Source organism: Cryptomeria japonica, chromosome 1 (assembly GCF_030272615.1).
Source record: "Cryptomeria japonica chromosome 1, Sugi_1.0, whole genome shotgun sequence".
Lineage (NCBI taxonomy): Eukaryota > Viridiplantae > Streptophyta > Pinopsida > Cupressales > Cupressaceae > Cryptomeria > Cryptomeria japonica.
In genome coordinates, this window is record NC_081405.1 from 1,805,819 (window position 1) to 1,823,887 (window position 18,069).

An 18,069-nucleotide genomic window follows, 5' to 3' on the forward strand; every position below is an offset into this window, starting at 1 on the left:
TCTTGTGACATTCTAGACATCATTCCCTTGGGGTTTGGCCTTTGGAATCCATTGCTATCAGCTTCATTATCAGGCAGATCCGGTGCATTTCTAGCTACAGGCAGATTTAATGTTTGTTCACATCTTCTTCCCTACTTGTCCGATGCTTATGCCATTTTGAGGAGATGATTTTATGAAGATATTGGACCCGTTGAAGACAAATTAATATTGCTGCAACACTATTCACGTGGGTACTATTCACGTGGTTACTATTCACGCAGTTACTATTCACGTGGGTACTATTCATGTCACTGTAGCAGCAAGATTGAAAATGATTGCTGGAGTATTATGCCAATAATGCTGGAATAATTAGTCAGTTGATAATCTGCCATGTATTTGATTTTATTAAAATCTGAAAATAACATCTTATCAGCAGTAGTTCAATTTTCAGTTTGCATATTATTGTAGTTTCATTCTTGTCCATATTCTGTGATTTCAATTCCATGTAAAACAAACCAACATTTCATTTCCGAAGCCATAAGGGAATTTAAAACATTAAACGGAGAAATAAGGAGTTGGATGCAAACTGTTTGATAAAATTCAGCAGCAATTGGTATGGTTTTTGGGCATTCCGGGGTGTCCATTACAGTGGTATCAGAACTATAAGTCCTGCCATCCTGTGGAGGTCTTACAGAGACTTTGGAACAGCCGGATAGAGGGAAAAGTGTTTGACGAAATATCAAAACACTAAAATCAGAAATTAATGAATTAAAAAACATGCTAAGCATTTATGTTTAAGCATGCAATAGGGGCCTTATAACTTCGGCCATACCAAAGCAAGACAAAACAGAAATTTGAACTCACAAAGCAAGCAGTCTAGTTCATCCGTGCAAGTGGACATAGAATCCAGTCATACAGACATAGAGGAGATATTCTTTGATCAGGACAGTAGTATGGGTGACCGAGATGATAGGAATACCGGTCCAGATTAGGGGGAGGTAATGTTCAGATAGTTACTGGGTACGTTAGAGCAAGGGCAGCGTATGTAGCAGGAGCAGAATAGGCGAATGGACATGATGTTGCAGCTTATGGCTAGACAGATGGGCGTCAATATTAATCCAGGTGATGCCAACAATGGAAACAATAACAATGGGGGAAACAATGACAATAGGGGCAATGATAATAATGGAGGCCGAGGCAACAACAATGGCCCTAAGAATAACATTAATGGTAATAATGGACATGGCAACAATGGGAATGAGGCGGATAACTTTAGACATGTTGCACGCCCAACTCGAACAGCGAGCTCGAGACCTCTTCTACCCACCTTCCCACCTAGGGATCCGGTTCAACCAGTGAACGAACCGCAGATTACTGAGTTACAGGGTCAGTTCAGGAGGGACTGGGAGGCCAGTGGACCCGAGTTTCAGGTAGATATTTCCCTCAGAGATTATATGGACTTGAGGATAAGACATATGCCTAGAGCAGGGGGGAGGAATCTGAATTTTGAGCTGAGAAAGAAAGTTGGAAAACTTTCCTTGCCTTATTATGATGCTTCAGGGAAGATGACCGCACAAGCTTGGGTGCAAAAGGTAGATACATACTTGCAGCTTAATCCTATGCCTGAGGAGGAGGCTATCAAGTATGCGGCTATGCATTTGGACAGCGTTGCGCATGAATGGTGGCATCATGGCATGGTGACTCTGGGGCATAATCAGATTACATCCTATGAGGAATTCACAGAAAGATTGATTGAGAGATTTGACACTAGGGATCCCGAGTTACATTTCAAGGAGCTAGCACAGTTAAAATAGTCAGGTTCTGTGGATGCTTACATCGCCGAGTTTCAGCGTTTGTCTGTACTTGTTACTGATATCTCTCCTAGGAGATTGGTGGTGTTATTTTGTGATGGGCTTGCTGATCCATTACGTGGTTGGGTGAAGGGACATGATCCACTCACCTTAGCAAAAGCAACTAAAAAGGCACAAGATTTAGCCCCTTCGGTATACAAAGGAAAATACCATTCAACAGATTCTTCCTACCGCAAGGACAAAGACAAAAAACCATTTCAGAAAGAGTATAACAAACCCAAAGAAGGATCAAAAGGACTAGACAGTGAAACCTTGAATGAACTTCGAAAGAAGAAACTGTGCTTCCAGTGTAGAGAGCCTTGGGACTTATCTCATAAATGCCCTCTCACGGCTAAGGCAAATCAAATGGAGTATTTTTCAGCAGAGGAGTCAGAGTCAGAGGGGGAGGATCAGCACTCCGACTCAGATGAGGGTAACACGATAGAGGAGAGCAGCATTCCTAAGGAGGATAGATCGTTGGCACGCTTGACAGGGGCCCAAAAGGCAATCACATTTAAGGTCAGGGGGACTATCCAGGGGCAGAAAGTGATATCTCTCATTGACACTGGGGCTACACATAACTTTATAGATACACAGTTGGTAGCCAGGAGAGGTTTACAGACAGAGCAGCATGATGGTTTTAGGGTCATGGTGGCTAATGGCCAAAAGCTATTATGTACTCAGAAGGTTTCAAATCTTCACATTAGATTTGGAGATGGCTATGAGTTGGAGGATGATTTCTATGTTGTGGACATGGGAGATTACGACGTAATCCTCGGTATGACATGGATGGCATCGCTGGTTGAGTTCACTTTCAACCTAGCGAAGTTGGAAATGAGGTTTCAGCATGAGGGTAGGACTGTTGTACTCAGGGGACTTTTAGATGGGAGTTGCAGGGTAGTCTCTTTGAAGAGAATGGAGAGATTTTTTCGACATAATGACATAGAGTGGGCAACAGAGTGCTTAGTTATGCCAACTTCACCGGAGCCTCGGGTGAAGAGTCATCCACCAGATATACAGGAGATTCTTGACAGGCATGCCAAGGTATTCAGTGATATTCCTCATGGGGTTCCTCCTGACAGGGGTACAGAGCATGTTATTGAGCTCGAGGAGGGAGCCAAACCAGTGATGATCACTCCCTATCGTCATCCTAAGAAACATAAAGATGAGATAGAGAAGGCAATTAAGGAGTTGTTGGAAATGGGGCACATCAGGCCTAGCAAAAGCCCCTTTGCTTGAGCTGTAGTTTTGGTAAAGAAGAAGGATGGGACAAGGCGCATGTGCATCGATTACAGGGCACTAAATAAGAAAACAATTAAAAATAGATATCCCATTCCTAGGATTGATGAGCTGATTGATGAGTTGCATGGGGCATGCTTCTTCACCAAAATTGATTTGCGATCCGGATACCATCAGATCAGGATGAGAGCAGAGGACATTGAGAAAACAGCCTTCCGATGTCACTATGGCCACTTTGAGTTTATGGTTATGCCATTTGGACTAACCAATGCACCCGCTACATTTCAGAGTTGTATGAACCAGGTATTCAGGGAGCAGTTGAGGAGATTTGTCTTGATCTTCTTTGATGACATCTTGGTCTTCAGTAAGACCTGGGAGGAACATTCACAGCATTTGGAGGAGGTATTATCTATCCTAGAGAGAGAGTCTTTGTATGCCAAGGAGTCTAAGTGTGAGTTCGGTATGACAGAATTACTATACCTTGGGCATATTATTAGTGCAGATGGAGTTCGAGCAGACCCTGAAAAGATTAGAGCTATAGTTGATTGGCCTACTCCTACGAACCTCACACAGCTTAAAGGATTCTTTGGTCTTTGCGGATTTTACAGAAGGTTTGTTAAGGGTTTTTCACAGACGGCAGCGCCTTTGACAGATCTCACCAAGAAGGGGGCCTTCGTGTGGACAGGGGCAGCACAGAGGTGTTTTGAGCATTTCAAGCAGGTAATGTCTTCATGTCCAGTTCTAGCTCTACCAGATTTCACGAAGCCTTTTGAGCTTCATTGTGATGCATCGGGTGATGGGATTGGAACAGTATTGATGCAGGAGAAGCATCCCATTGCATTCGAGAGTAGGAAGCTCCAGGGAGTTGAGAGGAGTTATTTTGTCTATGACCGGGAGAATTTGGCCATAATGCATGCATTGGCCAAATTCCGATCATATTTGGTAGGGGGAGTTTTGTGATCAAAACTGATCACAACACTATTAAATACTTCATGAACCAGCGTGATCTTAATGACCGGCAACAGAAATGGGTTACTAAATTGCAGGCTTATGACTTTGACATAGAGTTTGTTAAAGGTAAGAAAAACGTGGTGGCTGATGCCTTATCTCGGAGACCTCACTTATGTGCTCTGGCAGAGATTTCAGGAGATTGGAGAGATCGGATTATAGCAGAGTATGTCGGAGATGCTTGGGCTTCTGGATTGATTTCAGGTACTATACAGGATGATCGCTATGAGGTGATAGATGGATTGATCAGAGTTCAGGACAGGGTTTATTTGATTCCGTCATCACATTTGAGAGAGATGATACTGAAGGCATTTCATGATGCACCCACAGCTGGGCATCCAGGGATCTTCAAGACCTACAGGCAGATCCAAGAGCGGTTCTCATGGAGAGGGCTCAAGGATGATGTTCAGAGGTATGTCAGGGAGTGTGCGGTTTGTCAATAGAATAAGGGAGAGCACACATTTCCTGCAGGTTTATTACAGCCCTTGCCCATTCCTGATAGGAAATGGGAAAGTATTTCGATGGACTTCATCACTGGTTTACCACGAGTGCAGGGAAGGGATTGCATCTATGTGGTGGTGGACCGCTTGACGAAGTTCGCTCACTTCTTTGCTATTCCGTCCATTTACACAGCAGCACAGGTGGCAGATCTTTTCTTTAGAGAGATATTCAGGTTACATGGGTTGCCCAGATTCATTATCAGTGATCGGGATAGTAAGTTTATGAGTGTTTTTTGGCAGGAGTTGTTTAGGTTGTGTGGTACAGATCTTACACCTAGCACTAGTTATCATCCGCAGACAGATGGGCAAATAGAGATTGTGAATAAATGGGTGGAGGGATATTTGAGGAACTATGTAACTGCACAACAAAAGGCTTGGGTCAGATGGTTGCATATGGGAGAGTATTGTTATAACACCACTTATCATATGTCCATCAAGATGACTCCTTTCATGGCACTCTATGATTATGACGCACCTAGCTTCATGGATTTAGTTTTGGGGGACAGCAGAGTGCCCAAAGCCAAAAACTTATTGCAGGATAGTCAGGACATCCTGAAAGTGCTCAAGGAGAATATACAGCAGGCCCATAATCAACAGAAATTGTACACTGATCAGCACCGAATAGAGCGTAGTTTCGAGGTAGGGGATATGGTTTACTTGAGGCTACAACCATATAGACAGTCATCGCTCAAGAAGAGCGGAGCTGAAAAGTTGAAGCCTAGATTTTATGGTCCCTATAGGGTAATTCGCAGAGTGGGCAAAGTCGCCTATGAGCTTGAGCTTCCAGAGGGCAGTCGGGTGCACAATGTGTTTCATGTGTCTAGGCTTAAGAAAGCCATTGGTCAGAGTGTAGTGCCTTCTGCAAATTTACCCCCTTTGGATGAGGAGGGGAAGCTTGTGTTAGTACTCGAGGCTATTCTGGACACCAGAGAGAGGAAGCTTAGGAACAGGATAGTGAAGGAGTATTTGGTCAGATGGAGAGACCTGCCGAAGGAGGATTCTACATGGGAGAGTGAGCAGGTTATTCAGCAGGCTAGACTGAGATTGCTTGAGGACAAGCAATTTCAAGGGGGGCGGACTGTAATGTCCCCACTTTAGCAGTTGACCAAGTGTGTGTGCGTTAGCCTTGTTCTACATGGTCCCAAGGGCTAACGAAGGGTTTAAGGGGATCCTGGAGTGTTTTGGCCTAGTCATTTCCAGTTTGGGCCAAAACGAAGTTGATTTACTCAGTTTCAGGCATACCTACTATTTTTAGTAAGGCAGGAGGACATAGTGGAGGCCAGTTTTGGTGTTTGGATTTGATACTCCTCGGTGAGAGCTTTCCGACGAGCTATCACTCGCATTATTCGGAGTCCGATTGCTAATACATTTTAATGCCTGAAGTTTTATTAAAGTAACATTTAATTTAATTTGTAAAATATTAAAGTGTTACTCTAATATTTATTTTATGGGGATCTATACCCAAGGGAGACATAAGTGAATATTTTAATATATGTTTTATATTGCTCATCTTTTATCCCACATTGCCTAGGAGAGTTGAGTCGACCCTTGGAAAAAGAATAAAAGAAAGTATTTGTGGCTTCATTAGATATGTTGAATATGAGAAGAATTGGTATGTGTGAGTTGCAGTTCTGTTCTTGGCATTAGAGGACGTCTATCCTCTCTTGTGACATTCTAGACGTCATTCCCCCGGGGTTTGGCCTTTGGAATCCATTGATATCAGCTTCATTATCAAGCAGATCGGGTGCATTTCCAGCTACAGGCAGATTTAATGTTTGTTCACATCTTCTTCCCTACTTGTCTGATGCTTATGCCATTTTGAGGAGATGATTTTATGAAGATATTGGACCTGTTGAAGACAAATTAATATTGCTGCAACACTATTCACGTGAGTACTATTCACGCGGTTACTATTCACGCAGTTACTATTCATGTGGTTACTATTCACGTGGGTACTATTTATGTCACTGTAGCAGCAAGATTGAAAATGATTGCTGGAGTATTATGTCAATAATGCTGGAATAATTAGTGAGTTGATAATCTGCCATGTATTTGATTTTATTAAAATCTGAAAATAACATCTTATCAGCAGTAGTTCAATTTTTAGTTTGCATATTATTGTAGTTTCATTCTTGTCCATATTCTGTGATTTCAATTCCATGTAAAACAAACCAACATTTCATTTCCGGAGCCATAAAGGAATTTAAAACATTAAACGGAGAAATAAGGAGTTGGATGCAAACTGTTTGATAAAATTCCTAGCAGCAATTGGTACGGTTTTTGGGCATTCCGTTGTGTCCATTACAATTGATAAGGCAATTATTTTATAAAAAGTTAATAAAATAATTATGCCTAACCCTAACCCTGACAAAAGATTATAAAGACCCCCAAACAGCCCATTCGTACACATCGCAAGAAAGAAGTCAAAGCAGGAGAAGTAGACTCGATAGCAAGACAAAATCGAGAGAGGGAAGGCAAGATTTTGTACAGCCATAGGAGGAGTCGAATCCGTACAGTGCATGTACGGGCGAAGAAGCAGAGACATCGTATAGTGTATGGATTACACATACGGTCGGCACAAAGTTGCAAAACGAGCAAGTGAATCCGTACATAGCACGAATTGTTTGTACGAAAAGGGAAGAAAGAGCAGGAAGGGTACATCGAAGCAATCCATACGATGTACGTACGGACGAGGACAGGGAGGCACAACAAACATTCAATCCGTACGACGTACGGTTTGCATGTATGGACAAAGGAGGAGGGGCACAAAAGGTGAATCCGTACAACAAGGAACACAGTGAACAAAGGGTTGTGAATCCATACGGTGTACGACTAGACCAAATAGACATTTCGTACAGCGTACGAGTTGAAGCAATAGACGCGTACAGAATTATCGTACGTTGCACAACACGTGAGGCAAGCAATTCGTATGGGGATCGTACCATATGACACAATAGAAGACGCATTGTGTAACAAGGTCAGTAAACCATATGACCCCATATGAATATCAGCAGCGGAAGGAACTAGATTGCCCGACGTCCGTATACGCAGAGAAGAGTTGCATAAAAAATTTGAAGGTATCAACATAAAAATGTGTGCTATCCGTCTAGCCATGCGTGCAGAGTTTGCGCGAGTTAAAGAGGCCACACGATCAAGGAAGGGAAGTGTACAGACCAATCCCTACAATGTCGAGGCAACAGCTGGTACAATGGTCCGTACAAATTGGCGTGTCAAACTTTCAGACTATTATAATAACGGTCAAGGAATTGACAAAGACAGAAAAACAGACATAGGGCAAAGCAGTTACAGTGCAACCATGACTGCTACAGACCCAACCAGCAGCAGTAAGAAGGCCAAAATCAGGCCAAAAGTATAGAAGGATCCGGAAGGAATCACTGCCTAGAATGTGGCCTTTGAGAGCGTGACTAGTAGTGAATGTCGTGCTTGGTGGGAGGAAACCCCTCCCGACCATGTGATAAAGGACTTTCTCATGAAAGCATAGGTGGACCATTCCATTCAGATGTCGACATTCAATATCAAGGATTTTGAACCGTTGTTGCGGACCATGGTGTCTGGATACAACCGCCAGGAAAGGGCCTCCATCATTCAGTTCCAGGGTTGCACAGTAGGGGTTTCTTTCAACGCTGAAGACTTCAGGAGGGTATTTGGTATACTTGAGAAGGGAGCATCTGCAACAAAAGCGGCCAAGAAGCTCACCAAAGAGAAAAAGAAGTGGCTATTGGACTTGGTATGCAGAGATGACCTGACAGAAGAGCAATGGAAGAGCGCCTGGTCTGACAGTAGGGGATTGAAGTTTTCTTTTATTGCACCAGGAGAATGGAGGATGCTAATGGACTTGGTAAAAAGTCGACTCACAAGGGCCAGCTGTGCATTTGATATAGCCATCTAGATGATAGGGTTGATGAATGGCATCAAGTGTCGCAAAGTTTACAACTGGGGACAACTTTTAGTTGAGAGGATTCATGATTTCCTCAAACTAGAGCACAAAATATTTTATGTGCCACCACGCCATCAATCTATTCCTGGATGCTATACGTTTACAAGTACCTCCAGAGATGTGGGGTACTTTTGAACCATGCGCTAGGGTGGAACCCAATAAACCATCCATGTACTATTATGACCATCTGGAGACTCTTGGTGACACCATACAGCCCGCAAAGAGGAGCAAGTTGGACGTGTCAGTCGAGGTTGAAGAGGACAACAGCATGGAAGACTCCGAGGAGGCCAAAGAAACTGAGGAGCAGGAGAGTGGATATGAAAGATTCTGCATGGCACCACACACAGTCAAAGAGGAAGAAGAGGAAGCGGAATCGCAGCAACAGGAAGGGGAGGAGGAAGAGCAGCATGGAGGACTGCGAGCATAGTGGAAAAGCACGCGGGTGAAATTTACACCCCCCAAATTACCCCCTTCAACGCACTTGGTACTGCAGGAAGCACTTACAATGGCCAGCCCGATAGGCAACGTAAGACCAATAGGAGTGTTGTTCAAGAGAATGGATGAAGGGGAGTCGCTGGCACAACGACAAGTGTCACTGCCGCAAATCAGTCTAGTCATACTCGAATCACAAGTCGTACCAGCAGTAGAGCATATCAATAGGCCAACCGACCGTACGGGTAGTGACCTAGGCAGCGGAGGAATGATGGACCGTACAGTGGTGGTGGAGGTCGTACAGCATAGTTCGAAGGTAGCAGTATAGGAGGTAGTCGTACCAAAGGAAGCTGCGAAGACAGCAATATAGGAAGCAGTCATACAAGGAGGTAGGTACTGGTACGACAGGTACTGGTAGGGTACCAGCAGGGGGAAATGAGTCCGGGGATGTACTGATGGCAGGAGGAGATGGTCTGGAGGAGTTGGTGGTACAGGACACACTGACTGATGACGCTATAGATGCATCTCGGGACGGGTGGCTGGGACAGTTTGCACTCACACCTCACCTTCCCACTTCGCCCTCGCCACACACCATGGCAATTGGACGGAGCCAGACATAGCATAGGACCACTCCTATCGCAGATCAGGATGAGAGGATGTCTGCAGAGGAGCAAAATAGAGCCATTGGAGGTAGTAGACATGGCCCAAAGATCATCGATGTCGAGGAGAGCAGGTCCGGAGGACTACTGGCAGGTCTTCACCTCACCCTGCCAGACCCTAGCGATCCAGCAGGCTTGCTCCAACGGTTCCTTGGGGAGCTACAGGGGATCTCAAATATAGCACGAGGAATGGCACAGTTGACTGGACAGATGGATGTCAACAACTCAGCTGACGCTGAGAAGCTGTGCCACTTCATGGCTTTTGGATGTGTGGACGAGTTTGCACGCTACTTTGAGCAGCAGGGGTGGCCAGACAGTAGTACGTCGGAGATGGTACAGGAGTGGGCGCGCATGCGACTAGTGGAGGGAGTGGGCACCTTGGGAGCCACCTTGCACAGTATGGAAGGATTGTTATGGAATGTCTACCTATAGATGCGACAAAATCAGATAGAGAAGTAGACCCAGTGGTTGTACGTAGCAAAATTGGAGAAGGAAGGGGAGAAGCGTGCGAAGTTAGCCGCAATAGAGAAGAACCTGAGGATTGAGCTGGAGACAAAGGTGACTACTTAAGAGGCTCGTTGCAGCATGCAGGAGAAGGAGGCACAGGCGCTGGCAACACAAGTGACTGGCCTTACTCTACAGATGGAGCAGAAGGACAAAAAACTATTGGAGGCCGCACACATGGTCAAGAAGGCACGGGAGCAGCAGCTAATTGAAGAGAAGAACCTCATACTCCACACAATGCGGCAACCTTCTTCTTCAACCACGCCAGGGACACCTCCTCCACCTCCTTAATCTTAGTCTTTTGTTTTGTTATTTCAGCTCCTGTTGTCTTAGTCGTCTGGAAGACTACTTTTGGGGGGGGGGGGGGGGCTGCTAATGTTAGGGGTCAATAACACATGTTAGTTTATAGTTGGTTTGGGTGTTTATGTTTTGTTATGTATGAGTTGCCGAGAGGTTCCCGTGGGGTAGTTGGTAGTTAGTGATGGTTGGCAACTTGGCCAACCGTTGAGTCTATATATGGTATGGTTGGAACCTCGACAAATTAGTATTGTACTAGCATATTTGAGAATTCAATAAAGATATCATTATTCTGTCATAGTTGTTCTATAATTGTTATTTATGCTTTGATATATATTAATGTTTTGTTACATGAATTGTTGGTACATGTGGAATATCTCTGTTTATCCGTGAGTTTACCAACCTCACCGTAAGGACCAAACACTCATTTTGAAAAACCTTCATCCTATATGGCAGCAATTTGGAGAGCAATAGTTCCAATCCTTCTTTGGAAGTAATTTGAAAATCAGAGAAGAAGATTATTGCGGGTAGGAGAGACCCCTTGTTCATGTTTCTGAAATAAGTCTTGTTAGACTCATTTAATTGCAATGTGATCTCTAAGAATGCAATCCCATCTGGTGTTGATCTTGGCAATTTATGAGGGGCCACTGGGGCACCATAAACTCTGATAACAATGGAATACGAGTAGAAAAAATAGTCACCCTAGTTGTGATTGATCCCAAGCTCTAGCTATTGCTCTTGTGGCCTCAAGAATATATTGGCAAAATGGTCAGCGCTCCCCTCGGGATTCGTGACAAGGGACTAACCGCCTCCTGTGCGATCCATATCTCTACAATTTGTATCGAGCGTTGACAGGTCGATCTTTCGACGCAACAGCAAACTAGGCCAACAAATGGTATCAAAGCGTTGGGTCACGGGTTCAAATCCCCTCGGGTAACGCTGAGGGGGAGATTGTTGGCAAAATGGTCAGCGCTCCCCTCAGGATTCGTGACAAGGGACTAACCGCCTCCCGTGCGATCCATATCTCTACAATTTGTATCGGGTGTTGACAAATCGGTTTTTTGATGCAACGGCAAACTGGGCCAACAGAATATTCTGACCTTTTCTGTTAATCTCCAATCCACAGGCTGGCCTAAGTTGATAAAAACATCTCTAACAAAGAACTCTTCAAATATAACATAATTGGCCTTGTCACAGTTTCTATCCCAAATATAAGTCCACTCCTGGACAAGCAATACACATTTTTGTTCATCATTAAATCTAATTTGCAGCCTAGGTGATCGAATTCTCCTACCACTATATAATAGGATGTGACACGAGTGAATACCATCTAAAATGAACAATGTCACAATCCTTCTTTATCTCAGATAAACTATTATGCATGTCATTAGAAATGAAGGTGAAATAATTATAAGGTCTATTCACATATGTGTCTTGACATCCATACCCAAAGCCAAACACAAAGCAAAATAGGTCTTACCAAATTAGTCTTCAAAGATATCATAACTGAAGGGCTCCAACTCATCTCTTTCAAATCTGACTCGTTCTTTATTTGGTCCCTTCTTTCTGAATTTTGGCAGCCAATTTACCCTATAGCTATCCTTTAGTCTGTGATATTCTATGCAATTCTCCAAGATCAATTGGAAGCTGAGCATTCTTGTTCAACTTGAACACTTAACATATGTAATTTCCATCTGAACTTGCTAGAGATATATGTTTGTTATTGCAGATAGCTCTCTTCTCAAGGACATAACATTTGTCTACTGCCCTAATTAGGTCTACATTTATGAAGACGTTTGGAACTACAAGCCTACCCAAGTCCAGTCTCCAAATGTTGTTCACAGGCTTGACAGCCATACATTTGTTGAATCCATACCTAAATGGAGTCCACCCATGAATTGGGATAACAGCATCCCTACAAGCCTCATTTTTATCCACAACTCTATCTGACATAATTCCTACGCCCTGGGCATGCCTTGCCCTTTTAGGTGAACTGGCCAATTGAGCTATGATATCTTCATCCAACCCCCTTTTAACTCCCCTAGAGGTTCTGGCCATCTTTGATAGGACTAGGGTCTTCCTAGCTGTTGGGTGTAGAAGTTCAAGGCACTTTTGGGCAATTGGTATTACAAATACTGGCTGCCATTTACAGAGACGAGTTGGGCTGAGAGTTCCTAACGCAGGTCATGGGTCTTAACTCTCCATATTGGCCTCTGCATTCACTATACTTCAAACGCTGTGATTGGAAGGAATCATGAGTTTTTAAACCCCACAGTTGGCTGCCAATATTTACCAAGGGAGACAAGTAGATAATACATTGATGCATGAACCATGTGGAGGGACTTGAAGGTTGGAAATTCCAGGTGTGGCATATTGGAAATTCAGCAAACAGTGTGAAGGATATAGCTGGTTAGAAAAGACAACATTAGGATTATTCTGGACCAGCCAACATCTGAGAATTATGTCTGCTGTTTAAGAGGTCAGAAAAAGCAAATATTTTGTATTTGTAACTATGATCAGTAAATTCTGAAACCCTTCATCGTTAATTTTCAGTCTTTCGAATGGAATGACAAAAAGATATGATTGATACAATTCTTTGAGATGTTACAAATGTTAATGTTTGTAAACCTGTTTCAAACACATTACAATTATCATAACATAGTGCCATCAGACACTATTCAAAAGAGTGCATACAAACTGTTTGACGGAATGCCAATATATTGGAAGTTTGGAAAATTACAAAAATCTAGTAAAACAATTGGCTCATCTTTACAGTTACCTATATAATGCTGCATTATGTAATATAAAGCTACAGATTATGCTCCAGCTCTAAAATTTTTAGCTTTCCATGAAGAAATTATTGTAGAGATTTGTTTAATCAAAGTTTTCAACTCTTTTATTTTTACACTGAACACTGAAACTTGGGAATTTTTGAGTTTCGTTATGGGATTAATTATTTTTTTGAATGGGCTTCCAGTCAGGTTTGATATGCAATTAGAAGATGTTTTCTCTACTGGTCGGCCTTTGTTTCATATTTGATATGATCTCTATTAGAATCTACCATAAAATGTAAAAGATGTATGTCAGAATAATGATTTCCATAACTCTGTCACAAGTAGCAAATCTCATAAACTGTCAAGAGCTCAATATTATCAGTTGCAGGTTGATATTTAGAATTTTTGAGTATCAGATTGATAATGCTTGGTTTCAAATGGTATCTCTCAATAAAAGATTCCTGACTGCTGCTTCATTGAACACATTCAGAAAAGCAATTCAAAGAAACAATACGAGTGTTTGGTTTTAAAAACTACAGAGAGAATGATGTAGTTTTAGCAGTTTTGACAAGCTAAATCCTAAGATCGATTGAAGCAGCTCTGTTAAAGATATTGTTACAATGTTTTATAATTATACAAGTGGAAGAGCAGTGGATTGTAGTTTCAGATGTTGAATTTTTTATGAATGCCAAACTTTTTTTGATGTTTAAGATAAGATTGACTGTATCCTAACAACATTTTTACTTATTGTTTTGCATATATTTTAATATTGCAAGGTGAATGTGTAGGCTGTGTGCCATAATGCCATATCAAATTCAAATGAAAAGTTTAAATAAGAAAATAATTGAAGGATTTTACCTTTCAGTTCCAGAGATGATTCAAGCTGTTTTTACAAATAAATTTCTAAGAGAGAGCAAAGCAGCTGTGTTGAAGATGTTCTTATATCGATTTACACTTTTTCTATTGGAAGAGCAATGTTCTGTAGTTTCAGATGTTGAATTGTTCCTCTGAGAAGTTTAAAAACACAGTTTTGTTTTTCATTCTAGAGAATATCGGTAGGTAGCATTATGACATCTTTTCTATTATTGTTTCATGTATCTTAATATAATGAGGAAAATGTGTAGTTTGTTTTCTACAATTTCGTATCCAATTTGAAATACACTAACCAAATTACATAGAAATATACCAGTGAGCATTCTAAGTAATTACAACTTTTTTACAATCAGGACTTAAGCAACATGGCTACCAATTAAAGCACACAGAAAGTAGATGGAATAGAAAAATCACCTTTCTACTATACTCAATCCCAAACCCGTTCCCCCATAGAGCCTTGTTGTTGAACCATCAGCTTGCGAGAATGCTTTAAAAACCTCTTTCTGTTTTTCTTTAGAGATGCCAATGCCGGTATCAATTACACGGAAAATCAGGTCAACTTTTTCATCTTGAACCCTGTTGTAGTCTCCTACAGGATCAATCTCTATTTTTCTTGCTGTCTTTGAACCAAGTGCAATAGAGGCTGACGATAATCGAGGTAAATCAAAGGAGTGCCTCCTTATACTTGTACATTTATCAGCACTGAACTTTCCAAGAGTTTCATCTATAAAATTATCCTCATGCACAAGAAATTCACTGGTTATGCCTGATCCTATTGAACTTTTGAAAGAGAAGCTGCTGCGGTGTACCCCTCCCCTTGAATCTTCTAATGAAGACTTTTTCCATTGGTTGGCACCACTAGACATAGTACCTTGTCCATTTGAGAACTCTAAAGTATCTCCAGAATAAAGTTTGGCAGACAGAAAAACAAACCCTTCATGAGTGAATTTGATTGCATTTCCAACTGCAGTCAAAGTGCAGATTTGATTAATCAAATACAAGATCATACTTTTTCAGAATTCAATACCTTTTCAAAGTAATGTCAATTGGAAGTCAGAAAGAACAGTTTTACAATTCTAAAGCATATAAATAGTTACAGAACTTTAAAACATATCTCTGGTAATTCTTTAATATAAAAAAACATGCATCTCTGGTAACATTCCAACATTTTCAGTCCTAATAATTTCAACATAAGTCTCCAAAAAGAGCTTCATTTTTGCTACTTCACATCTAGTGGATTTTGTGCAAAACCAAACTGCAGCCAGATGAAAAATGAAATGGCTCTTTTCTTTGTGCACACTGCATCCTAATTTCAAACCAACTTTGAGGAAAGAAACAGGCAAAAATTTATACTCCAAATCATATGGCAACTTGGCAACATTCAAATTACCAAAGGAATCTTCCACTTTGCAATGCATGAACACCTCTAATTCCACTTTTCAATGCATGCACACCACTGATTTCCGCCCTTGAATGCATGCACAAGAAAAAATTCTGCCCAGCAATGCATGCATGAGGTGAAAACCAGCTTGGTAATACATGACCACCTTCAAATTCCATTCAACATTGAACAACAAGGTCTAAAACCCACTGGAAAATGTAAGACTACATCAAAATTCTGCCCAGGAATTCAAGTATAGGGCAGAAACTCGCTTAGGAATGCAGGTCTAAGGCATAAATCTGCATGGAAATGCATGAATGCAAGTTAAATTTGTGTGAGAAAATGAGAGCGTTCAGCTTATATTAATAGGCATTCAAGGTAAAATGTGTGAAGTGTCCAAGGGTTTGAGCTTAGTTGGTTAAAGCATTGAGTTCTCAATGTGGAGACCCAAGTTCAACTCCCATGAGGGACACCTTTGTGTAGAATTCTAAGTTGTGACTCTTGGTCTTCCATTGGTTGTATTTGTCTCATTGTTTGAAGTGGATTTCTAAGTTGTGACCCTTGGTCTTCCAATTGTTTCTAGTTTGGTGCTCGAAAGGAGCTAGTATTTGTAGTAAGTTTGCTCGAAAGGAGTTGGTATTTGTAATAAGTTTGTAACTGTAAATGTTGTTCAATTTACAATTCAATATGCAAGATGTATTCTAATTTTATTCTTTATATCTATGTATTATCTATCTCTATTATAATTCTGACTATCTTCTTTGTTTGGCAGGTAAGAGGAGTATTTATTGATTTCAATATCCTCTTCACAAATACCAAATGATATATATATATATATATATATGAGAGGGGAGGATCAAGCAGTGCCTTGACCGGTCATGTCTTATGGACATGACTGATCAAGACACTACTTGATCGCACCCCTTGGCATATGTTATCAACCGGTGTTTTAATTATTTACCAGCCCAATATTAATCGGGGTTCAGGTAACATAATGTATATGCCAATCGGTATTTAACAATGATGTTTGACGTGGCATATTAACCGATAGTAATCGGTGTCTATGTTAACGGACACCAATCACTAACAAAAGGTTGTATACATTAAACAGTGCATACTATGCCACCCGATAGCAACTCGATAATCTTATTTCATTTGCTGGGAACACATCCGATATAGATCAGGATAGATGGTTAACCTGATAACTATTGTTGATCACCAATGTGCCATGCTATAATATGATTATCGATATTGATATAAATGAGGAATGATTATCAAATAAAAGATCATGCCATGCTATAGCTTGAAGTTTTCTTAATAGTTTAATCGATAGGATAAATGATTGAATGAGAGACTTCATTTATCTCTCATTCAATCATTTATCTTACCGTAGCTACCATGCATTAACAGTAATGTGGATGCTCGAATGAGCAAAAATGAGCTTTGTGATTCTATGATACTTAATAAAAAAATGTGTGAAGTGAAAAGGGCCAACCTAGATTAAAGAAAAAAAAATCCCTTCAAACGTGTGAAGAAAGGTGAAATGCAAGCATCAATGATAGAGGATGCCGCCTTGATATAAAGAGGAAGTAAATTTGCAAGTTTAGAAAGCAAGGAAAAGTGTGAGCTTGGCCGACCTCCTTATCAAGTGCTCAATGGAGTGCCTATTAAAGAAGGATAAAAACAATCATCTCCTTATCAATTCAGAATAATCCAAGCGAATTCATAAACAGATCAGAGCGATTCAAGGCAGAGCAAGAGCTATTTCCAGCAGAGTTGAGAATTCAATGCAAGGAAATCAAACTCCAAGCATGCATTGAGTGAAAAGGGCAAGATGTTGAGGTAGAGAAGAAGAGCAAGTTCAACAGGAGATAGGTGCGAATTTATACAAGAAAAACCAGAATTAGTTAAGTGTTGAACAAGAGAAGAAGAATGCTGACATTGAAGGTTGAGATAAGATGATTTGTGAAAGGAAAAAACTACTGATTTGCAAGCGAACCTAAGCAATTTCCTTCCCATTTTTGAGCATTTTCCTAGATTTGAACAACATTTTCATTATTTTCCAAGTTGAAAGTGCCATTTCCAGATTGCAAAGGAGAAATCAGAAGGTCTTGACATTCATTTTTCTGGAAATGAGGTCAAAATGAGGGTTTGTAAGTCATTTTGTGAGGGATCATTTGATGGTATTTTTACAAATCCAAAGGGGTCTGAGATACAATTCGTTTCATAATCTCCTGAGGGATAATTTAAATGAAATGATTTTAAGTTCTTCAAGTGAATTTAAAATGCAAAATTTTGAACTCTCATTTTATTATCATAATATGCTTGATTCCATTCATAATCATGATTCAGGTATGTTTTCTTTTCAGGATTGATGCAACAGAATGAGTGGAATGATCGAAAAGGATGAAGAAAACAACAAAAATGTGAGACAAGATCAACACATTCGAGAGTCTGACAAAGAAGGATTGCTCTATGATGAAGGATTCAACAATGCGAAGGAAAACAAGATCAAGCGTATCCAAGGAAGATGGCAAGACAACATCAAGACATTGAAAATGATGACAAGGAAGAATACAATAAAGACAAGGAAATCAAGGACTTTCAAGACAAAG

The 18,069-nt window shown here is 41.0% G+C and overlaps 1 protein-coding gene across 4 annotated transcripts in view; it reads right to left on the minus strand.

Moving 5' to 3' along the window:
* The window catches only part of LOC131036640 (uncharacterized), a 192,926-nt gene that overhangs the window by 66,212 nt on the left and 108,645 nt on the right, over window positions 1–18,069 (minus strand). For all 4 annotated transcript variants that reach the window (XM_057968571.2, XM_057968570.2, XM_057968572.2 and 1 more), the window contains one exon: window positions 14,488–15,037. In XM_057968571.2, coding sequence (XP_057824554.2) covers window positions 14,488–15,037 — 550 coding nt within the window. The remainder of the gene's footprint in view (window positions 1–14,487; window positions 15,038–18,069) is intronic.